Consider the following 23,392-nt stretch of genomic DNA (forward strand, 5'->3'; position numbering starts at 1 on the left):
AAACTCATTGAGTAAATAGTTATTACTTTATCAGGTTTCTTTTCAACTTCAAGCTTCAATCTTGCCCCTTCAATCACCCTTATTTTCCCAATTTCCTGTAAAACATACTGTGTTGTTAACAAAAAGATTGAAACACCTGGATTATATTTATGATACAGACATAGTTCCCTCTAAGCTGAGCAGTGAGCAATCGCTCACTTAAAAATCATCATCAACTCAGAGTTTTCCAAACCTGCCCAGAAGCCGAGAGGGAAAGAGTGAGAGGGAAGGAGAGAGAGAGGAACAGAGGAAGAGAGAGAAACAGATAGAAAAAAGAGAGGAAGGAAAAGAGAAAGAAAAAGAATGGGAGTAAGGAAGAGAGACAGAAAATCAAAATCTAGTTTGAAACTAGCTCAACTATTTAAGTGGCATTTTGATATTGATAGAGTTGCCCTATTATGAGCTCACTGTTATAGACACACAGTACAGTATTTTATTTTGAAATTCTCTGAGGCAAAACAGGGTGGGTTTTTTATTTGTTTGTTTGTTTATTATTTCTGTGCCGCCCAGTCCCGAAGGGACTGCCGCTCAGACACTATACTTTTCCGCCCACCCCCCAAAAAAATTAGAGGGAACACTGGATACAGATCTGTAGTATCTTTTCTGATAGTCTGGGCTGATTTTTTTTTTTTAAATGGTTCACTATTTAAACCTTTTTTGGGTCAGCTGAATTCTAGTGATATAATTTTTTATTAAGGCCACATTAAGTGGCCCTTCTAGTCCACTAGCCTGTTTTGCCCAGAAGATGGGTAAATGGGTAAGAATTTTCTTAGGCGCCAAAATCCATGTTGTTACTATTACTATTAAGTTACTATTCTACCACAAGCTCTCCCTTCTGAAATGGGGGGGGGGGAGTGCTTTCAGTGTTTTGAGAGAAGAAACAATAACAAAATCTTAAACAGAATTTTTACATGTAATCCACCATAAAACCAAAGCGTTGCCTCTTTTGAAAATATAGCATACCTCATTTAAATACAGCAGCACATAATGTCCATTGAGATAAACTTTCTTGTAGTTTTCACAGCAATACCTTAGGATTTGTGTTTTGGCATGGGTAGACATTTCAATGACTTCCAAGGGGGATAAGAACAAACAGAACCTGACAGCAGGTCGATGAGAAATATTGGTGCTTCATTGGAATAATCACATCTGCAGTTTTGAAGGAGATGGTTCACTAGTCATGCCTTCCCTCTTTGAAGAATAACATATGTCATTCCTGCCACTTTTGCTGCCTAGAAGTCAAAAATAATTACATTCAGGTTAGGAGGGGAGCTGTCCAGCAGGAAGCTGATTGGGGAAATTAATTTTATCAGGGCTTGATTCCAACTGAGCATGTTGTTCCTTCCCAGCTTGACACAATGGCTCTGATCCAGAACATTATTTCTTTTGAAAGTAAGTTTCAAAGGTAGCATCTGCTGAAGTGCTGGAATTCTTGGACAGGATCAACCTTTTCCAATGCCTTTTGGTCAACTTTAGGGTCCTCCTCCAAGATAGCCACCATTCCCAGATGATTTGGCCAGGACAATAACAAAATAATATAGCCTAGCCAAAAGTTTTGGTAATGCTGGCATGGAGTTCTGAGAGTTATAATCTCCAAACCTAGAAGGCACCAATTCTTGGAAGGCTAAATTAGGTCTGCATGTGTTTACACAAAAGGAAAGAAAGAAAGAGAGGGAGGGAAGGAGAGAAATGAATTAAATGGCAGTATTTTTAATCCAAGTTGAAATAACAAACAAACACATTGAGTTGGCCAAAAACCTACCAGTATTCCCACAAAGCAGCAATATTTGCTTCTAATCTACTCCTTCATTCTTGACTGGAAAAAAAGCTAATTTATCTCCAATCTAAAAACCCAAAGGAGAGTTTATAGCTAATAACGATTCTTTCACAAGTGCTTTCAACCAGATTACTGTATTCCTCTAATATCTGATTCGCAGATCAGAAGGAAGTAAAAAAACAAACCACAAGCCTTGTATAATTAGAAACATTCCTTTAGAGGAAAGATATAATTCAGATGGTGCAAAAGATAAACATTGATTCAAGAATGTCTTTTTTTCTTCCCAGTTCTCCCTCCTTCAAAAATAAAGGAGGGGGCACCCTGAGAGATAAGGGATTTTTTGTGTGTGTGCTGCTGTTGATAAAAACAATCTAAGCAGATGTTGGGGGTGGAAAGCCATAAAAAAAAGATCATCTCAGCTAAGCCAGCTGTTGGGATAAGTTTAACTGCTCACTTCAGATGCTGCATTTTCTCCAAGATGCAGAAAACAGAGAAAGCACAGGAGGCATAAAATAGTCAAAGCAGGAGCTTTTGACACTCATTTTCCCTCCCTCTCCCTCTCACTCACTCACCCACAAATGCACACACAGGAGTAGGAGGAGGAGGAGGAGGGAAGGGAGGAGAGCGAAAAGTGAGCTCACATTCTCACATTGGTAAAGAGGCTGGTCTTGCAGTGCCTTTGAATATTCTACTTTTTGCCAGTTTCTCTTCCGAGTCGTGCAGACATACACATGCTGAGCTGAAGGAAACTACAGCAATGGACTGCTCTGGAAGATCTGAAATCTGATCACACACCACCTCCCTCCCTAATTACCTCTATTACACATCTCCCGGTCTGTCTATATAGGAAGCTACTCAGACCCAGGGAAGAAGGCAAGGGCTGTATCAGCCTCCTCATCACAACCCAACAGAGCACCTTATCTCTTCTTGCTGGACACACATACACACATCACATACACATACACAAACAGACAAAACCCACCAGAGCAACAGACTCACGCATCTTTTTAATCTCTTGGCTTCCTTGGAAGATTTTGCTGGCTGTTTTTCATGGAGAAAGTCCAAGGAGAAAGGGAGATTGAGAGATGGGAAAGAAGCGAGGAGCTGTCAGATGCCGAGAGGAAGATGATTCAAGAGACGTGGAACAGAGTGTATGCCAACTGCGAGGATGTTGGGGTCTCCGTTCTGATCAGGTATTTACCACGGCCACAAGAAGCCAAATTTTGGTTCCAGGGACCAGGGTGGGAGGCTAGTAACTGTTTCCTTTGGTGGATTAGCTGTGACTGGGATTTATTGCATTGCATTTCGATTTTCAACAGTTTGAGTAGCAAAGGGAGGGGGAAATATTCCCTGTGCAGCTTAGTTGGTGGCAATCAATATTTCAGCCAGAAAGGTCATCTCATTCTTTGTGTACAACTGGGGGATTTAGCAGGAAGGGATGGCTTTGGCTTAGCTCTTTGCTGATAGAAAAAAAAGATATACATCATACTCCTGGGCGAAACACTGCAACTTATGAGCCAAGATAAATCCAAACAGGGCTGCTGAAGCTTGTCGGCACCATCTGCTCCTCAGCTGGGTGGCTGTATCAATGTAAAATATGAGGCTGAAGTTGTCTCTTGAGTCTGCCGTGAAGGTTAATAGCCAGGGGGTTAGTGTGAGGGAGGCAAATGCTGACAGGTAAAGGATAATTGGATGCTTCACTCTGCTGGAAAGCTCCTGGCAAAATTGCCAGAGGGCAGTGGGTGGGGAGGGTTATAGGAATCTTCAGAAGGAAGACTAAGTTTACACATGGCACTGAGCAATAATGTGGCTTGTTTCGCTTTGGCATAGTTCAGAGTACAAACCCAGCTTTTGTGGCTTGAAAACCATGATTTCTGACTTTGCCTGTTGCAAGGTTTGCTTTTAAAAAAATCATGATTCAAACTATGGCTTACTTCGATGTGTGAATGTAGCCTATGTATTATATGTCACCGGATAAGTGAAATAGAAAGCTAGTTTAAAATGAGGTGGCCTATGAATAGGATAATTCTCTAGACTAATTTATTTTTCTATAGCCTACCTGATCCTAGGTATTTTACTGGGCTCCACACACTACAAATAACTCTTTGAAGAATCCTGTGTACAATGGCCATGTCCCTGTCAAAATTACCTTGAGAATTATTTCAAAACCTGACCTTGTTTCATGTAAACTCCTGCAGACTCTTTTGGAGATGTGTGGAAGGAGCTCTTTTTAAATTGGTAAAAGGAGATTCCTCCCCCCCCCCCTTTCTAAGTGAGGGTAAAAAGAGCTATGCAAAAATACCAGGCTTGAAAGAAATAGTCTGAACTGATCTGGATTTGAAACCATTCCCAACTATAAATTAGGTCTGGTTTGGTAGAGTGGGATTTGGACACATTTCCAATGTTATTGCTCTGATTTAATCCAAGCCCCCCACCCCTAATTCCCATTTTAAAGTTTAAATAAACCTTGGGAACTCCAGTCATAGCTTTCAGCTATTATACAAAGTTTGACTTAGAGACTATGTAAACTGGCATTCAAAACGAAGTAAGATTCTTTCATTTATTTAACAAGCATATTCTCTAACAAACTGTTAGGTCAGTTTAGAGCAACTTCTCAGAGTTGTACCTTGCAATCCAAGAACATCCAATTTGACTACAGAGTAGAGAATATTTTGCAGTAATGATAACATCCACAAATGTACTATGGTGGTATCTTCACAGCTTTTCTTAAAACTTCCCATCAGTTTTTCTGTGGAAAATTATACTGGTTTTGTTGTTCAGAAATTTTCCAAGAACTAATAATTTGATGCAAAACCCATTGTCCCATTGGGACAACAGCAGGGTTGTCAATCACATCTTTAGATATACAGTACTTTCAGATCCTTTCTGAGGAGAGGGGAAAATGGAAGAATTCATTTTCTTACAGATCTTCTGCTTTCTGGAAAAAAAAATCTGAGGAATTTAATTTAAACCCAAGATATCTTATTCGCAATTATTTTAAAACATGTTCTTTTTTGTAGGGGAGGGAACTTATTCCTTTTAAAAAATGCTTCTTGTATTCATTCCACAAAACATATTGAACATCCCTTGTGATGGGTCTAAGATTTGCAATCTTAACCAAGATAAAGTAAGGCACATGTATTCCAGGATATCCCTCAAACTTTAAACAGCTGATCAGAATACTCAGAAAAGGAACCAATAACCCATATACCTACAGATGATCTTTTTGAATTCACTGCAAATAACCTTTTTTTCCAATTGAATGGAACTTTTCTTATTTTATTCTTGAGCAGGAAATTGGGGTAAATAATCTATCATTTACCAGGTAGAAGTACCCATTCAATTGGGTCAAAAGAGCAAAACTTGTTATTGTATAAAGATCCAGAATGTTATGTGATATCTTTCTTTATAAAGTATCAATTTTAGGAAGCTGAAACAAAATTAACCTTCTTATACAGAGATATACCTCATAATCACAGAAAAATTACAAAGATAAATTGTACAGTTGTCTAATTTTTGTATTTCATAGAACATGACAATGTCCCATGATTTTGATCCATTGGATCAGATTTCTGATTTCTATATTTCTGTCAAACATTTGGTTTCCACTGAACCAAAGATCAACACAGATTATACAAAATGGAATTGGTAGGTCATCTTCACTCTATGCATGACAGGCTGAAGTTAAAGAGAGAGGAGAATGAATAAAATTAAACTAAATTAAATACTCTTTGGAGATGGGTATAAGCAAAGCATTTATTCAAATTACCGTAGTTCTTTGTTAGGTGTGTTAAATGGTAAAAGAGTTTGCTTGTCCTGTTTATATGGTCATCAATTCAGTGCTAAGGTTCTAAATCAGGGGTATCCAACCAGAGCAACTTTAAAAGTTGTAGACTTCAACTCCCAGAATTCCTCAGCCAGGCAGACATTTATAGTCTAAATGAATAGTGGAAAGAACACAATAGAAATGGGAAATCTGCCTTTCTGTTTTCAGACTTTTCTGTTTTCCTTTTGTATGGGAAAGCAGATGTCAAGAAAAATATCCTCAGGGGATCAGAAATCTCTTTGCTTTTCTGAATTATTTTTGCCCTCACAGAAGTCTCGTGCATTAATACACACACACACACACACACACTTTTTTTTTTTGCAAAGGACTGGTGTAGCACATATATGTCAGCCCTTTATATATGCAAATGTGCATGCCAATATTCTGACTGTACTACTATTGCCACTCAATTCTGCTCCCTTGGTGTGTAACATAAACTCATTTGGAAAAGGGAAAGACGGTGAAAGTTATTTCATCAAGTACATGCACCTCGTTTGTTCTGGAAAGTGCCAATTATAGCTCAGAAGAAATGTATTTGTTTGTTTGTGATGTGTATTAAGCTTTGCCCATATATGGCCCAATTCAGTTCTGACCGTATGTAGATACATTGGACAAACTGAGCTATTTGTGCATCAGTGAAACAAAACCTGACTGGGACTAATGCAGAGGTGAACATCTGTATTCAAATCCCTAATTGCCCTTGGTTTTTATTCCTTCTCTTTTGACTCCTCTTGAACAAGACTTTGTACCTCAATCTGGTTTCTACTTATCTCCCCTCACCACCAGCTCCCACCTGAAAACTGATATATAGAACATTTGGATTGGAATAAGTATCCATTCCAGCAGCTAAAAAGCATCTCGGTTTAAAAAAAAACCTGGCAGATTTCTGTGGCATCCGTGACATGATCTGTCTGCCAAGCCAAACCAACACAATAGAATATATGGATCGGTTACAGTGCACAGTTATGAAGAACTGGCCCGGAATTCATTCTGTGCATGTACACAGTGACTGCAAAGTCATTACTCAGTGAAGGATGTCAAGGGCAGGCAGGAGGGAAATGATAGAATCACTCCAGGAGAAGAAAAGAAGCCAGTACATTTAAAAAAAAAACACACACACACACACACACACCAGAGATTACCCTATTTCTTACAGCCTGCAAACCATACTGAAATTAATTTCCAAGCTAGCCTGGAAATATAAATGCTGTTTGGATTTTGCTCACCAGATCTAAGCATGACGGATAAGCAGGGAAATGTGGGAGGGAAAGAAGGAAAATCTTCGTTTAGATTTCTGAAATACAAATTAGACATTTTTAAAAATAAAACTTCCCTCTCTCACACACACCCATAGAAGTCAAGCAGCTCAATGGTATCCTTACCTTTGCCTCACACACAAACACACATACAAACACACTAAAAATAATTTTGAAAGTTAGCCACTCTATCTCTTCCTCTTTGTGCCAAGAAGAAAACAGTGGCTATCCAGATTTCAGTACTAAAGAAAGTATAAAGTATTCAAAAGAATATTTTGTTTCCAGAGGGGCAGGATGGGGGGAATATAGGAGCAACGTGACAAAATATGGCCTTTCATTCAACTTCCTGTTCAGCCACAATTTGAACCACAATTTTTTTTATCGTTACGTTTACCTCACAGGCGTGTTGTGTGAAGAAAATGGGATAAGATTTTTGCAGTGGTCTGAAGGCTGCTACAGAAATGCTACTGTGAATAATAAACCTTATCTTTGTTCAAACAGAGAAGTTTAGCTAACCCCAATTCCAAACATGTTTTTTTCGAAATAAGAGTCAACAATAGCTGAAGAATAAAATCCCGAGGTATTAAAATATGTATGCTTCCCACAACAACCATTTTATCAATCATAAGAGTAGGTTTTTTGCAGTTAGCCATTTCGGAATAAACACTGGCTGTATATTATGTGGATATGCACACATAATAACTAAAGATAAAGTATGAAAAAAGCAATATATAGTGGACGATTAACAAACCAAGTTCAACTATGTAATGAACAGGGTGGGGGAAGAGAAAGAGAGAGAAGTCTGAGAATAATAGTAAGTTAAAATTTGTTATTAAATCAGTAATACCTAAAAGGCAGGAATTCCATCTACGAAACATCATGTGTGCAAATAGATAGTCTTGCTATGCTGAACGGAGAAGAAACCTTGAGGGAACAAGGGCAAAAACAGAAGGCAAAAATTCTTTCTGGATTAATACATATAAGAATTCTGTTTTGTTTTTTTTTAAAGTTTGCCTTTAGTAGAGACTGTGTTCATCCAATATGTTGAGATGGTACTGGGCAAGACAACTAGAGAGGTATTCAACTGCTTTGAAACTGATCAAATTTGGTACTCAACACATTTTGATATGAAAATTTTGTCCCGGTACTTATCATTTGTTTGGTATTCAACACACAAGCGATAACTTGTTAGTGTCAAGTGCCTTGTGATTCGTATGGGAAACATTTCTGTTCCATACTCATCATGTTTGGTACTCATCACGTCTCCCTGAACCAATTAACAATGAGTACGGACGTACCACTGTATTAAGCTGTGTAGCAATTTTCATGTTTTCCTTTCATGTCTCTTTCACAAGAATATTAAATATATTTCAGATAAGATAATATTTATAAAGTAATGTTTTGGAAGAAGATATAAGATTAATTATTCCAAAGTAAACTCCAAACTTTATTCCATACTTCAGTGACCACACAGCTTGCCATTATTTGTCTAAAACTCTGCAGTTAGATAATGAAAATATGTGAAAAATTGTTGTCTCATCAAATAACTTTTAAATAAATGTTGGATAATTAAAGAAAAATACCTCTCTTTAAACAAACATCTATAGAACATATTCCTAATAGGTTTAGAGAAGATCTTGTAATGAATTTAAAAAACTGAAAAGTTTTAATTATAATTTTTCTGCTTGCATTGTATTCATGGGAGCTCTTGACTTCAGCTATGTCTAACTGCCTTTCTAATGGGCTTTAGATGGCTAAACTAGCTTAGGAATTACTTGTTTAATTAAATCCAATGCAGTTTGTTTATCCTTGTAATTCTAGTAGTCAGGAGAGATGGGGGATGAACACTAATTTCAAAGAATGGCTTTTGGCTCTTGAGTTTCTTCAGCAGCATAAATACTTTGGAATAAATTCAGTAAGAATTTGCCTGCCAATCTTTCTTTAGAAAATCAGAGAGAGCTGGTTTTTGTTGAACTTTTCCCGAAGAATTGGATGTTATACATCCTCATTCTCACATATAAACTTAAAAAGTTTTTTTTTAAAAAATGGAATGATATTTCTCAAACTGAAAATTTATAATTACCTCCTGTTACAAATATGTTAATAATGTCTTTTGGGCTACAGTGAGTCTAGAAGCAATTACATTGAAGCAAGAAGAACACCAAGGATAGGAGCCAACTCAGCAGAGAGATTACCATAGCTTCCAAAAATACATTGAGCTGTTGATCAGTATATCCCAAGTATAAATCACCTTATCTTAGTATTCAGATTGTTTTCAAAGGAATATTGTGTATACAGTAGTCCCTCGCTATATCGCGCTTCACCTGCCGCGGCTTCACTTCATCGCGGGTTTTGAAGTCAGCTTCATTTGAATGATTTTACCACACAAACAAGCGCTAGAATCCCCCAGCGGGACTCCCAAATGATGAGCGGGGTGGGGACTGAGCTCCGGCAGAGGCCCGTCCCCTCGTTCAATCCCCCTCGCCAGTGCCGAAAGGAAAAAAAAGAAAGGAACGCGACGCGGCGGGGATTTCCACACTGGGCTCAAGGGCGGAAGAGGAAGTGCTCGAGGGCGGAAGAGAGAGAGTGAAAAAAAGAAACAGCCGGGGCAGCTCACCAGGGACTTTACAGCCGGGGCAAGGCAAAAAACACAACATTTGGCCGAACTGCTGCAAAGAACAGAGTAAGTAGTAGTGGGGGGGAAAGGTTAGCCGGCCGTTGCTCGCCTCCAGGCATCCGGAGCTGGTGGGAAGGAGGATAAATTCCCCATCGCAGATTTCACCTATCGCGGCAAGGTCTGGAACGTAACTCCCGTGATAGGTGAGGGATTACTGTATTTGCAGTGCTTGAAACAGTGATTTATCTATCACCTTCTCCTAAGCCGGTGCCTTCTGAAGTTGGACTTTTTATCATTCATAAGAATTCTTGTTATTAAAGTCTAATACAGATATCTGGTTGTGGAAGGCTGCTTCATGAGGGGTGTTGATGTTTTAATTGGGTGTACAAATATCTTTCAATAAGCACTGAGATACAGATAGAAACATAAGCATATTGACAGGGTGCCAGTGATTTTTTTACAAGAAAGGCAAGCTTATAAAAGTCCCTCCCAGTTGAGAGTGACCTTGGAGGCCTACTAGTCCTACCCCCTGCTTGAGCAGAAAACCCTATACTGGTGATGGTGAACCTATGGCATGGGTGCTACAGGTGCCACCCGGAGCCATATCTGCCGGCACATGAACCATTGCCCTAGCTCAGCTCGAGCATGCATGTGTTGATTTTTAGCTTGCACAGAGGGTGTGGGAGGGCATTTTCAGTTCCGGAGGGTCTCTGGGGGGCAGGGGAGGGCATTTTTGCCCTCCCCAGGCTCTAGGGAAGCCTCTGGAGCCTGGGGAGGATGAAAAACAGGCCTACCGGGCCTATCAGAAGTTGGGAAATGGGCTATTTCTGGCTTCCAGAGGGCCTCTGGGAGGGCAAGGGGGGCAATTTTCACCCTTGCCAGGGATTGAATTATGGGTATGGGTATGGGCACTCACACAAGCACAATAGTGTGCACGCATGCACTTTGGGCACCCGAGGGAAGAAAGGTTCGCCATCACTGCCCTATACATTTTGGACAAACAGTTGTCTAGTCTCTTCTTTAAAGCTTGCAATGATGAAGCATCCACATTTTCTGAAAGCAAGCCATTCCACCGTTTAATTGTTCTAACAGTCAGGAAAATTTTTCATGAATTCTAGGTTGGATCTCTCTTTGATTAGTTTCCATCCATTGCTTCTTATCCTGCCCTCAGATGCTTGAAAGAATAGTTTGGCCCTCTCTTCTTCATGGCAGCCCCTTAGATATTGGAAGACTGCTATCACGTCAGCCCTAGTCCTTCTCTTTCTTCAAAATTGCCATTTTATTAACACATGAAAATTGAAAGCTTTCTCTCTTTTAACCCATTTCTTCATCCCTGTTCCCAAACCTATTTCCATGACTAGCACCTTTTTCAACAGTAAAGAAAATCAAACTTGAAAGGAATGGTTAATACAGAATCCCAGTTCAATACAGATCAGAGTACAACTTCCCTAAATAATGCCAAGTATGATCAACAAACATGCAGGCGATTCTTCACATTTTACTATGTAGATCAGGCCTGTCAAACTGGCGGCCTGTGGCCTAGAAGCATCACATGCAGGCTATGCCCACCCCGGCTCTGCAAAGGCACAAAACATTGCGATACATCACAATATGTCATGTGATGCGATTGAGTTTGACACCCATGATGTAGATTATAGGATCTGGCACAATGATGACATCACAGAAAAAGTCCTTGAGCTGTATTGATTCTGCAAATCTTGCCAGAAGTTTCATTCCTGTTGGTGCTGTTGTTGTACAAATGGACTTTTGCTATCGTCTGCTGCATGAATTGTAGCAGACTTTGAACAGTGTTTGGATTCAGAGACCTTGCTAAATAGGATTTTATTAACAGAAGTAAAACATTAACACACACAGTGTGTGTGTGTGTGTGAGAGAGAGAGAGAGAGAGGGAGGGAGAGAGAGAGAGAAAGAGAGAGAAAGAGGGACAGACAAAGAGAGAGAGAGATATCTGGCCAAATAATGAGTTCTAGCTCCACATTATCTTCTGAAAATTAAACTGGATGGTTCCCATACTGTTAAGGCAAAACCATATGTTAAAGAAATAGAACAAAGTACAAACCAATATTACATTAAGAATTACAATAAGAAGTAAATCAGGGCTATATCCAGGGCATTAGAGATCTATCAAACAAATAACTGTTTCCAGCTAAATTAGTAGAAAGCATGATTAAGCATATAGAAATATTAAATTTATGAAAGAGCACACTTTGCAGAAGAAGAAAAAGTATAGTTTCTCTAAATAACCTTTAAAATCTTGAGTGCAGCTTCTCTAACTTACTTTTGCTTTATTTTCGGATTTCAGTCTAACTCTATCTTAATTTTACATTCACTTCAAGACTTAAACTAACTGCAAAAGAGTTATACATTGCACTAAGTCATCATTTGTTTTCCCATTATTTATTTGAACCAGAATAATTTAAATCCATACATCAAAACCTATTCAGTATGTCTTAATGTATTATATGAATCATGAGGTAAATTAACAAAGCATAGAGTTAAATCGAAGGTCTGCATTCATGCATGGGATATTTTTAAACATCAGGTATTGGCAAATGGCCATGAACCTCATAATCTGTTTTTTATTATTTCTCCTTCTCCTTCTTTTCACTTTCTACAAGCAGTGACCTGTTCTCTATTGGTGGCGGGGGGGATGGGGGATGGCAGAGCAGATTGACCTTTGGGTCTCTGAACAGTTTGGGCTCTTTTTTGCTCACTTGATTAATTATGTGCCATCAAGCCAGTATCAATATTGTCTGTATCAGTGTCAAAGCAACTACATAGACAGATTCTCCATCTCCATCTCAATTTGTTCCTCACTTGGTCTTTCAGCTCTTCCAGTGGTGTACTCATTGCTACTGTGACTTCATCCACCTTGCTGCTGATTGTCTTCTTCTCTCTCCTTCTACCTTTCATAGCATTATAGCCTTCTCCAGAGAGCTAGGTTCTTATATAATGTGTCTGAAGTAGGATAAATTGAGCTTGGTCATTTGTGCTTCAAGTGAGAGCTCTGGGTTGATTTGTTCAATAATGTGTTGGTTTCCTTGGCTGCTCATGGTACTCTCATAATCTACCATTATGCTCATAACCTACCATTAACTACATGCACCATGCACTTATCTATCTCTTCCCCTCTTTCCAGAAAGCTGAGATTGGCATAAAAAGCTACTTTGCACATTAAGATGAAATAATATAATAGTATTACAATCTGATAAGAGCAGGGTAGTGAGATGATGATAGGGAAACATTAGGAGGAAAGGGAAAAGCACACAAAAGCATTTTAATTAGAAAGACCCTTTTATCTAGCAAATGTCTCCACACCCTCATATTACAGAAGTTGTGGTGTAAAACGAACAGTACCTGTGATCACAGCTCTTACGCAGCTGGCCCCCTCACTGTATTTCACAGCTGGATAATAAATCATCACTCCATCCTGGAGAACTAGGTCATTTGAAGAAATTATTGGGAGGCATAGTGAGAGGAAAAGCACTCCAAATTGCATCCAGCCTGCCTTTGCCAAATTTTCTTCTCTAAATGATTGAGAAACCCCATTCCTACAATTTTGGGGGGATAGTTTTGTCTCTATTACCAAATCATTTCATATTTCTGAGAACCAAAAATGACCTGATGAGAAGCACCCAAATCCTACTTTGGGTGCAGCCTATCACGATCCTGTTTGTCAGGCCCCTTTCCAGAAAAGCTCTTGTAACAGAAACTAGGGAAAGAAAGGACACCTCTTGGGTGAATGTCAAAAGGAACATTGGGTGCCTTTTAGAAGAATCTAAAAGAACATTCCAGTCTCAGGAAACATTGCTGAAAAATTATGATTCACATAGCAGGCATTTCTGAAATCAAGATTTTGGACTTAGCTTCTATGTCACATGCACAAAACCACATGGACGACTATACTATTTTTCCCATTTAGACCCCCACTAGTCAGTAAAGGGAAGCCATTCGCAGCCCTACTAAAATGCTCGGGAGGGGGAGGGGGTACACACCCACCCTCCCCCACCCTTCAATTTTCTGCACATGCACAGAGTCATGGCCCGAAGCCATTCCGACTGGGAGCCACCAGCAGGAAGAAATCCTGCAGGAAGGAAAACTGCTCATTGGAGAACGACGGTCCCCAGTCTCTGGCAAGTGGGCAACGCAGGTGACCGTCATCTCCCCGACCAGCTGCTTTCCTTCCTGAAGAAGGCAGCTCCCAGGCGGGACTAACCAGGGCACCTCTGCTGCCAATGCAGCCAGCCATCAGCCACAGGGATGGATCCTGCGCGGTAGTGGCGGTGGTGGTCAACCCTGGCCAGGAGCCACCAGGGGGAAGAAATCCTGCAGGAAGGAGAGCAGCTTGTTGGAGAGGCAACGCTCCCCCGTCTCTGGCAAGTGGGCAACACGGGCAACCGTCGTCTCCTCAATGAGCTGCTTTCCTTCCTGCTGGCAGCTCTCCCGTGGGATTAACCAAGGTGTCTCTGCCACTGCTGCCAGCCAGGTATTGTGTGGTGGTGGTGGTGGTGAATCCTGCAGGAAGAAAAGCAGCTCTTCAGGGAGATGACGGTGGCCCATGTTGCCCGCTTGCCAGAGATGGGGGAGCGTCGTCTCCCTAGCAAGCTGCTCTCCCTCCTGCAGGATTTCCTCCCACTGGTGGCTCTCGGCCAGGATTGACTTCCACCGCCACTGCCGCACAGGACCCAGCCCCATGGCTGCTGGCTGGCTACATTGGCAGCAGCGGCAGTAGCGCCCCGGTCAGCCCTGCCCAGGAGCTTCCAGCGGGAAGAAATCCTGCAGGAAGGAGAGCAGCTCATTGGGGAGAGGATAGTCACTAATATGGCTCCGGGTGCTACTTGTGGCATGTGGTCCATAGGTTCATCATCTCAGGTCTAAAGAATGTCATAAAGAATGTTATAAGAATGTCAACAGTCATTAGTTTATAAATGGCCAATACAGAAGCCTTCTATCATCAGCAAAGTGAACTGGGAACTGATGAAAAGGTTACATGTTATATATTGTTGTTCACTCTCTCTTGCAGAATTGACACCTTAAGTTACAGATAAGATAGTAGAAAAATGTGAAAATTTGGTTATTTTTATAACAAATAATTGAGAAATTGTCAAGCGTCTAATACACTCCTTAGTATATGATACTGTGGCTGCATGGAGGTTTGGAATGCCATTTTGGCTATTGCTGGGAACACAACAGACTGGACATGCTAATTTATGAGATCTATAGTAATGAGACTCTGCTGCAAAACTACTGGGAATCAACGGAGGGCCGACCAGTGCGGTCTGGAGGCACTGTAAGAGTGGATGGGACAAGAGAGAAGGAAGATCTGAAATCATTGACACTAAGGAGTCTGAGAGACAGGGAAATTAATTTAATAACCAGCATACTCGGGATAAGGACATTCTACCGCCCCTTCTCTGAGGAGTGGGGGAGATATAGAATGACTCTTGACTCTGAGCAAATTGTGACTTTACCACCTGAGACCTTGGTGCTGTTGTTATGGCTGCTGACTGGGTTGTTATGGCTGCTGACTGGGTTCACGTTAATCAACTGAATTGCTACACTATTACCTATATTTTATATATTCTATATTTTCTATTTGTATTTATTTCTTTTTATTAGTATTTTAACCTTCAGTATTTTAATTATAAATTGATTCATATTTTAACTAAATTATTGGGGGGGTTTTTTAGTGATGGATAACTGGGGTGGGCATAGGGTGTATGGAGCAAATGATTGGTATGGATGGGGCGGATGGGATGGGTGGGGTCATAGTATGGGTGAGATGAATGGGAGTAATGTAAATAATACACTTTGCGAACCTGGCGCTGGAGAGGCAGGAGGGGGAGGGGCAGCTATCTCTGGGGTGACAGAGGGTCAGGATATCTCAGTGCTGCTGGGGAGAGGCAGATATGGCGGGAGCCACGGAGCTAGCCGTTCCAGGGGAAGGAGGGATCGTTGCTTAATAATGATCCCTTGTTCCGGCTCCATGAGCTCAACCCAGAATACTGGTGATGAGTGTAAGTCTGGCCCTGGGCTCAGGTTGCTGCTACTCAATGCCAGGTTGGTGGTAAATAAAGCTCTCCTCATCTGGGACCTGATCCTGGATGAGGAGGCCGACCTGGCATGTGTAACTGAAACCTGGCTGGGCCCAGAGGGAGGAGTTCCTCTCTCTGAAATTTGCCCAGCCGGGTTTCAGATATGGCACCAACCTTGACCCTGGGGAAGGGGGGGAGGAGTGGCTATTATAGCCAGGGAGAGCCTTTGCCTGCGTAGACTCGTTGCTCCGGAGATTGCGGGTTGCGAGTCCCTCCTGGTGAAGTTGGACTTAGGGGTTCAGGTGGGCTTGTTTCTCACGTACCTGCCTCCCAGCTGTGTGGCACAAGCCCTGCCTGTGCTGCTCGAGGAGGTAGCCGGGCTGGCGGTGGGGTTCCCTAGACTTATTGTCTTGGGGGACCTCAACCTGCCGTCACTCGGCGAATCCTCTGGACTGGCACAGGAGTTCATGGCCACCATGGCAGCCATGGACCTGACCCAAGTAGTTCAGGGTCCGACTCATGAGGGGGGGCACTCACCCGACATGGTATTCCTCTCTGAGCAACTGAGTAATGGTCTGAGACTAAGGGGCTTAGAAGTGTTGCCTTTGTCATGGTCAGACCATTTTCTACTGCGGCTCAACTTCCTGGCTCCAATCCTCCCCCGCAGGGAGGCGGAACCAATTAAGATGTTCCGCCCCAGACGCCTGATGGATCCAGATGGTTTTCAGAAGGCGCTTGGGGTTTTTCCAGATACACTCGTCCACAGTTCGGCAGAGTCTCTGGCTGAGGCCTGGAACAAGGCTGCAGCGGAGGCCCTTGACCGAATTGCGCCGCTGCGACCTCTCCGTGGCGCTAGACCCCGTAGAGCTCCATGGTTCAACGAGGAGCTCCGGGAGTTGAAGCGCCAGAAGAGACGTCTAGAGAAGCGATGGAGGAAGAGTAAGTCCGAATCCGATCGAACACTTGTAAGAGCACATGTTAAGACTTACAAAGTGGCGCTCAAGGCGGCAAGATGCGTGTATCATGTCGCCTTGATTGCATCAGCGGAATCCCGCCCGGCCGCTCTGTTTAGGGTAACCCGCTCCCTTCTTAATCAGGGGGGAGTTGGGGAGCCCTTACAGAGTAGTGCCGAGGACTTTAACACATTTTTCGCTGATAAAATCGCTCGGATCCGGGCGGACCTCGACTCCAATTGTAAAACAGAATCGACTGACAACGAGTCAGTCGAGGTGACTGGGGCTAAACGTCTCTGTCCATCTGTCTGGGAGGAGTTTGACTTGGTGACACCTGATGAAGTGGACAAGGCCATTGGAGCTGTGAGTTCCGCCACCTGTTCACTGGATCCGTGTCCCTCTTGGTTGGTTTCGGCCAGTCGAGAGGTGACACGGAGCTGGGCCCAGGAGATTGTCAACACCTCCTTGGGGAGGGGGTCCTTTCCGGCCCTTTATAAGGAGGCACTTGTGCGCCCCCTCCTCAAGAAGCCTTCCATGGACCCAGCCGTGCTTAATAACTACCGTCCAGTCTCCAACCTTCCCTTTATGGGGAAGGTTGTTGAGAAGGTGGTGGCACTCCAACTCCAGTGGTCCTTGGAAGAAGCTGATTATCTAGGTCCTCAGCAGTCTGGATTCAGGCCCAGCTACAGCACGGAAACTGCTTTGGTCGCGTTGATGGATGATCTCTGGCGGGCCCGGGACAGGGGCTTGTCCTCTGTCCTGGTGCTTCTTGACCTCTCAGCGGCTTTCGATACCATCGACCATGGTATCCTTCTGCGCCGGCTGGAGGGGTTGGGAGTGAGGGGCACTGTCCTTCAGTGGTTCTCCTCCTACCTCTCCGGTCGGTCGCAGTCGGTGTTAGTGGGGGGTCAGAGGTCGACCTCTAGGTTTCTCCCTTGTGGGGTGCCTCAGGGGTCGGTCCTCTCCCCCCTGCTATTTAACATCTACATGAAACCGCTGGGTGAGATCATCCAAGGGCATGGGGTGAGGTATCATCAATATGCCGATGATACCCAGTTATACATCTCCACCCCATGTCCAGTCAGCGAAGCAGTGGAAGTGATGTGCCGGTGCCTGGAGGCTGTTGGGGCCTGGATGGGTGTCAACAAACTCAAACTCAATCCAGACAAGATGGAGTGGCTGTGGGTCTTGCCTCCCAAGGACAATTCCATCTGTCCGTCCATTACCCTGGGGGGAGAAACATTGACCCCCTCAGAGAGGGTCCGCAACTTGGGCGTCCTCCTCGATCCACAGCTCACATTAGAGAAACATCTTTCAGCTGTGGCGAGGGGGGCGTTCGCCCAGGTTCGCCTGGTGCATCAGTTGCGACCCTATTTGCACCGGGAGTCACTGCTCACAGTCACTCATGCCCTCATCACCTCGAGGTTCGACTACTGTAATGCTCTCTACATGGGGCTACCTTTGAAAAGTGTTCGGAAACTTCAGATCGTGCAGAATGCAGCTGCGAGAGCAATCATGGGCTTTCCTAAATATGCCCATGTCACACCAACACTCTGCAGTCTGCATTGGTTGCCGATCAGTTTCCGGTCACAATTCAAAGTGTTGGTTATGACCTTTAAAGCCCTTCATGGCATCGGACCAGAATATCTCCGAGACCGCCTTCTGCCGCACGAATCCCAGCGGCCAGTTAGGTCCCACAGAGTGGGTCTTCTCCGGGTCCCGTCAACGAAACAATGCCACTTGGCGGAACCCAGGAGAAGAGCCTTCTCTGTGGCGGCCCCGGCCCTCTGGAACCAACTCCCCCCAGAGATTAGAACTGCCCCTACCCTCCTTGCCTTTCGTAAGCTACTCAAAACCCACCTCTGCCGCCAGGCATGGGGGAATTAAGATTTCTTCTCCCCCTAGGCTGATACAACTGTATGTATGGTATGTTTGTACGTATGCTGGTTTTATTCATTAAGGGGTTTTAAGTTAGTTTTTAGTATTGGATTTTTACTGTATATTATTCATGTATATTGTTCATGACGGTTGTTAGCCGCACCGAGTTTTCGGAGAGGGGCGGCATATAAATCCAATAAATTGAATTGAATTGAATTGATTGCCTTTAGTAAAAGAAACTCAGAGGAATATGTTTCTGTCCACAATCTGCTGAATCTGTTTCTGTCCACAATCTGTTTCTGCTGAAATCAAGCAGACTTCCTTGTACAAGGTATTTTCCAACTATCTGTTCAAAATCTGTAAAAGTTGAGAACAGTGGAGTTTATGGGATTCGTCTAACTATGTTGCAAGACCTTTTGAAAGTGTTTGCATATTGACATGTCTTGGTCATATCCTAGAGTTATAAACTTTTCTTAAACTAAAAGATGTGCTAAAGGTCCATCTTCTCTCTTGGCATCCCAAATTTTATAACATTTAGATTTTTCTATCTTTTAAGGATTTTAAGATGCATTCCCTCTTTCCCCATTTAATTTGATGACAAACTTGTCATACCTTTTATTTATAGAAAAAATATAAGGGACCTTCTCTCAGCCTAATGCTTCACTTTTGAATAGTATGATTCAATAGTTGTTTAGAATCTGTTTCAACTGACTACTGTTTCATGAACCCTCTTATTCAGAGAAGCATGTATGTTAGTTTTTGCAGATGAAAAGGCAACCTTGAACACTTAGAGGTCCTCTTGTTCATTCTATTGAAAGAAGCCTTAGACTTCTATCCAGCTTGAAGTCCAGTCTGGATTTCAGCATTCCTACTTTTTTTCATGTACCTTTGAACATTTTTCACAGTCAGATGTTATGTGCAATTATTGCACAGCACTCTGCCCTCCATTATTATTATTTTTAAAAACCCATCACAATTTCTTTGGAAAAGATATACTAAAAATAGCTACTTCTAGTTCAAAATATTCTCAGTAGGTGTAGGCTTGTAGAAAGGCAGACTGTCTACTGCACAACAACTTGGTCTTCAAGCGCATAGTTTTATCTACAGCTAAGAGATGTTATTTCTGGGGAAGGAATGGAAATAGGAAAAATGGAAATGCGGGCAAACCACAACAACACTGTCTCAACCTATCAAAATATAAGGGCAGAATAGGGACAAATATTCAAAAATAGAAACTATCCCTCTGGCAAATAGGCTAGACTAGCTAAGATATTTGATCAGTTGCTATTCTCCCACATGCTTCATGGTTGGGGTCCAGTGTTCTCCTTTCTCGTCCCAATTTTCTATTTGCTGCTCTATATCTGGTTGCAAATACATTAACCCAGTAAGTATGCAGCTCTCAGGAATGCTGCATGCTGTAAGCACACCGTAGGGAAAATACAACTATGTTGAACAAAGTGCGAGTGAATTATATCCTGCCTCCCCCACACCTCTGCCGCAAAACAGACTTCTACACTCCACGTTCCTGTTGGTGGATAGGAAGAGGGGTGATCTTTGCCAATTTCTCTCCCTCCCTCCCTTCCTCTCTCTCCTCCCTTTCTCTTTGTAGACCCTTGCATTATTTCTCCCATGTTACTACAGAGCTCTTGAGAAATTAAGAGAGAACAGAAGACTGTCTTCAAAGTATGTTGGAGAATTGATGAAAATCATCTTCATCCATTTAAGGGATCGTCAGCCCCATGAGGATAGAAGGAATTCTTCCATCTGGGGCTGACATTTTTGGAGCTGGTTCAGTGCAATTTGAATTTTGTCATCCCCAGGAAAACGTTTACTATTTGAAATCAGAGAGGAAACAACTGTTTGTCCTTTGTTGGACCAGGCATTTCAAGCAACTAGTTTAAATTTAAAAGAAGATTGATTTATTACATTTATACTATATTATAATTTATATTGACTGGTTCCTAATATGATTTGATTGCTTATTTGTACCTAGACTATCATTAAGCGTTGTACCTTATGATTCTTGACAAATGTATCTTTTTTTTATGTACACTGAGAGCATATGCACCAAAGGCACATTCCTTGTGTGTCTAATCACACTTGGCCAATAAAAAATTATATTCTACTCTATTTTAGTCTAGTCCTGCAGCAGGAAAATCATTGGTACCCTAATTGGTTTATGTCCTATTCCTGTGATAGCAGTTCGGTGCTGAAAAGAGCTCCTTAAGAAGATTTGAAACTTAGAATGAGAAATGGAAAAGTCTGAATACATGCCACTCATTCACTGAAAATCCAACCGCAAGGCTATGTGAACTGTACTGCTAAAACTTAAGCCAGGGGTCCCCAAACTATGCTGGAAAATTCTGGAAATTGAACTTCACAAGTCTTAAAGTTGCCAAGTTTGAAGACTCTTCAGCTGTCATTTATTTGTGGATGCTTAAAAACAAAAAAGATGGCTCATTTGGGTTATATATACATTATGTCACATACAGTATTTATGTGTGTGTGTGTTATGATTATATATACGTTATGACATATATATGTTGAAAAACTTTTTAGAGTATCAAAGGATTTTGATCATGTCAAGGAATTTCAGCATTCCTTAACAGAAACAGCTCAACAATATATGGCTTCCATGGCAACCATAGGCTTGTCTTGGTTCATTTTGGGATATATGTATAGCAGGGCATATGGATAAAGAAGTTTTTGCTATTTTGCTATAAGTGGAGTAACTTCAGGTACTAATTTGCAGGGGGTTTTCTACACACAAGATCTGGCAATCCTGTTGATCAGTTGTGGGAGAGGTTACCCAGGCAGTTCACAGTCCTTCCTTAAATCCTAGCTCAGGTATATGGCTACAAAATGTCAGGAAAGCAAAAAGCTGAATGTAAGCAAATTTTGTTGTTGTTGTTAGTTGCAAAGTTGTGTCCATCACGACCCTATGGACAACATTCCTCTAGGCCAGTGGTTCTCAACCTGGAGGTTGGGACCCCTTTGGGGGTCGAATGACTGTTTCACAGGGGTCGCCTAAGACCATGGGAAAAGACAATGTGGTTGTAAGTAAAGGACTTCTGGCGCCTTGGAACATATTTTAACAATCCGACCAATCAGGCGTTTACAGTGGGGGTGTCCCTCTGACCTTCCTGCCAATCACCTTAAAGCTTTGTTGGGAGAATTGGAGCTAGACTTATTGTTGGGGGTCACCACAACACGAGGAACTATATTAAGGGATCGTGGCATTAGAAAGGTTGAAAACCACTGCTCTAGGCCTTCCTGTTCTCTACCATCCTTTAGAGTCCATTTAAGCTCATATCTACTGCTTCAATGACTCCATCTAGCCACCCCATTCTCTGTCATTCCCTTCTTCTTTTGCTCTCAATTTTTCCCAACATTAGGCTCTTCTCCAGTGAGTCCTTCCTTCTCATTAGGTGGCCAAAGTAGTTAAGTTTCATCTTCAAGATCTGGCTTTCCAAAGAGCAATCAGGGTCCTATTCCCTAGGGCAGTATTTCTTAACCTTGGTGACTTGAAAATGTGTGGACTTCAATTTCCAGAATTCCCCAACTAGCATGGCTGGCTGGTTGGGGAATCTTCAAAGTCGCCATGGTTAAGAAACACTGCCGTAGGGGTCATCCCTGCCTTTGTTTCATCCTGCAATATAACGAGGGAAGAATATCCTACAACTTGTTGTAACAAGCTCGCAAAATACTTGTGCCCTTTTGGATTTTGACTTCACTGGGAAAATCAAACTCTTGAGTCAGCCAGTTGACCAGCGTTGATGGATGTGTTTTCATTTGCTCCATCCAAATACAGGAACAAACCGTTTGAAAGGTGGAGGCCAATAACATGATCTTTAAACTCACTTCCATTCTGGTTTTGAAAAACTGCCAGAGGGGAATTGATTAAAAGGGTATTAGAAACTATGAAACCACTTCCTTAAAGATTGCTTATTTTATAACTCTTCTAAAGGAAACAGCTGTAAGACCCTTGATAATTATTATTCAATTTTCAAGCTTCCTTTTCTAAATAAAGTGTTCCAGTGGGCAGTGGCATCTGAGATTTCTTGAATGAAGCTGATTATTTGGATGCTTTCCAATCTGCTTTCAGATCTTGGTTTTGTAATCGGAATAGCTGAGGTCAATTGGTGAAAGATTTATACCGAAAATTGGATAGGGAAAAGAAAGTTAATTTGACAATATCCTTTATAGGCCACACACCAGTAGTTCTGATATTGGGTCATTTTCCAATCAGCTTTCTAATCCATCATGGATCTTCTGTGTAGAGGCCAAATGGTTTGCGTCCAGGTTCAAAAAAAAATGGCATCATACAATGTAAGTTATAGGGTTCGCCTCCTTTACATGATCCATATCATATGTGCATGATGTCACTTGCCTACTCCTGTCTTTTGTGCAGATGCCTATAGAGCAGAACAGGGCTGTCAAACTCACGGCCTGCAGGCCAGATGCATCACATGCTGGCAACGCCCACACCTGGTTTAGCAAAGGGAGGTGGGAAGTCCCGATATGTCATGTAATGATGCCGTGACGATGGGAGTTTGACACTTCTGGACTAGGACATCTGAAAAATATCTCTTACCATGCTCACAGGCTCGTTGTTTGCAAATGACATGAGATACCTAGTTACATCTCCCATTATCTAGAAACATAGTTTGAAATATGGTATTTTTTTACAACAGCATCTTAAGTATGGAGCTCTCTTTCTGGAAAGGATGGTCTTAATAACCCTTAATTATTATGCTCAGGCTGCAAAGATTATATCATTCCACTGGTAGCTGAATACCTGTGCTTCGCTATGAAACTATGTGATCGGGCTTGATAAATTGACAGTTAAAGCTTGAAAATTAATGAGTAGTTATGATCGGGCTTGATACATTGACATGTAACGCCTCAAAGTTTATGTAGAATGTATAACTCTTTAGCATCAGAGCGTGTTAATATAAGAAAGTTGGCAGTTGGAACAGAGTTCTTTTCA

At 42.1% G+C, this 23,392-nt stretch overlaps 1 protein-coding gene across 1 annotated transcript in view; it reads left to right on the forward strand.

The window, feature by feature from the left end:
• Positions 1–2,298: 2,298 nt before the first annotated feature.
• Positions 2,299–23,392, forward strand: part of CYGB (cytoglobin) — an 83,501-nt gene continuing 62,407 nt past the window's right edge. Inside the window, exon 1 of the mRNA XM_070739847.1 lies at positions 2,299–3,009. Within this exon, the coding sequence (XP_070595948.1) occupies positions 2,867–3,009 (143 nt within the window). The 5' untranslated portion in view covers positions 2,299–2,866. The remainder of the gene's footprint in view (positions 3,010–23,392) is intronic.

The sequence above is a fragment of the Erythrolamprus reginae genome, chromosome 2 (assembly GCF_031021105.1).
Source record: "Erythrolamprus reginae isolate rEryReg1 chromosome 2, rEryReg1.hap1, whole genome shotgun sequence".
Taxonomy (NCBI): domain Eukaryota; kingdom Metazoa; phylum Chordata; class Lepidosauria; order Squamata; family Dipsadidae; genus Erythrolamprus; species Erythrolamprus reginae.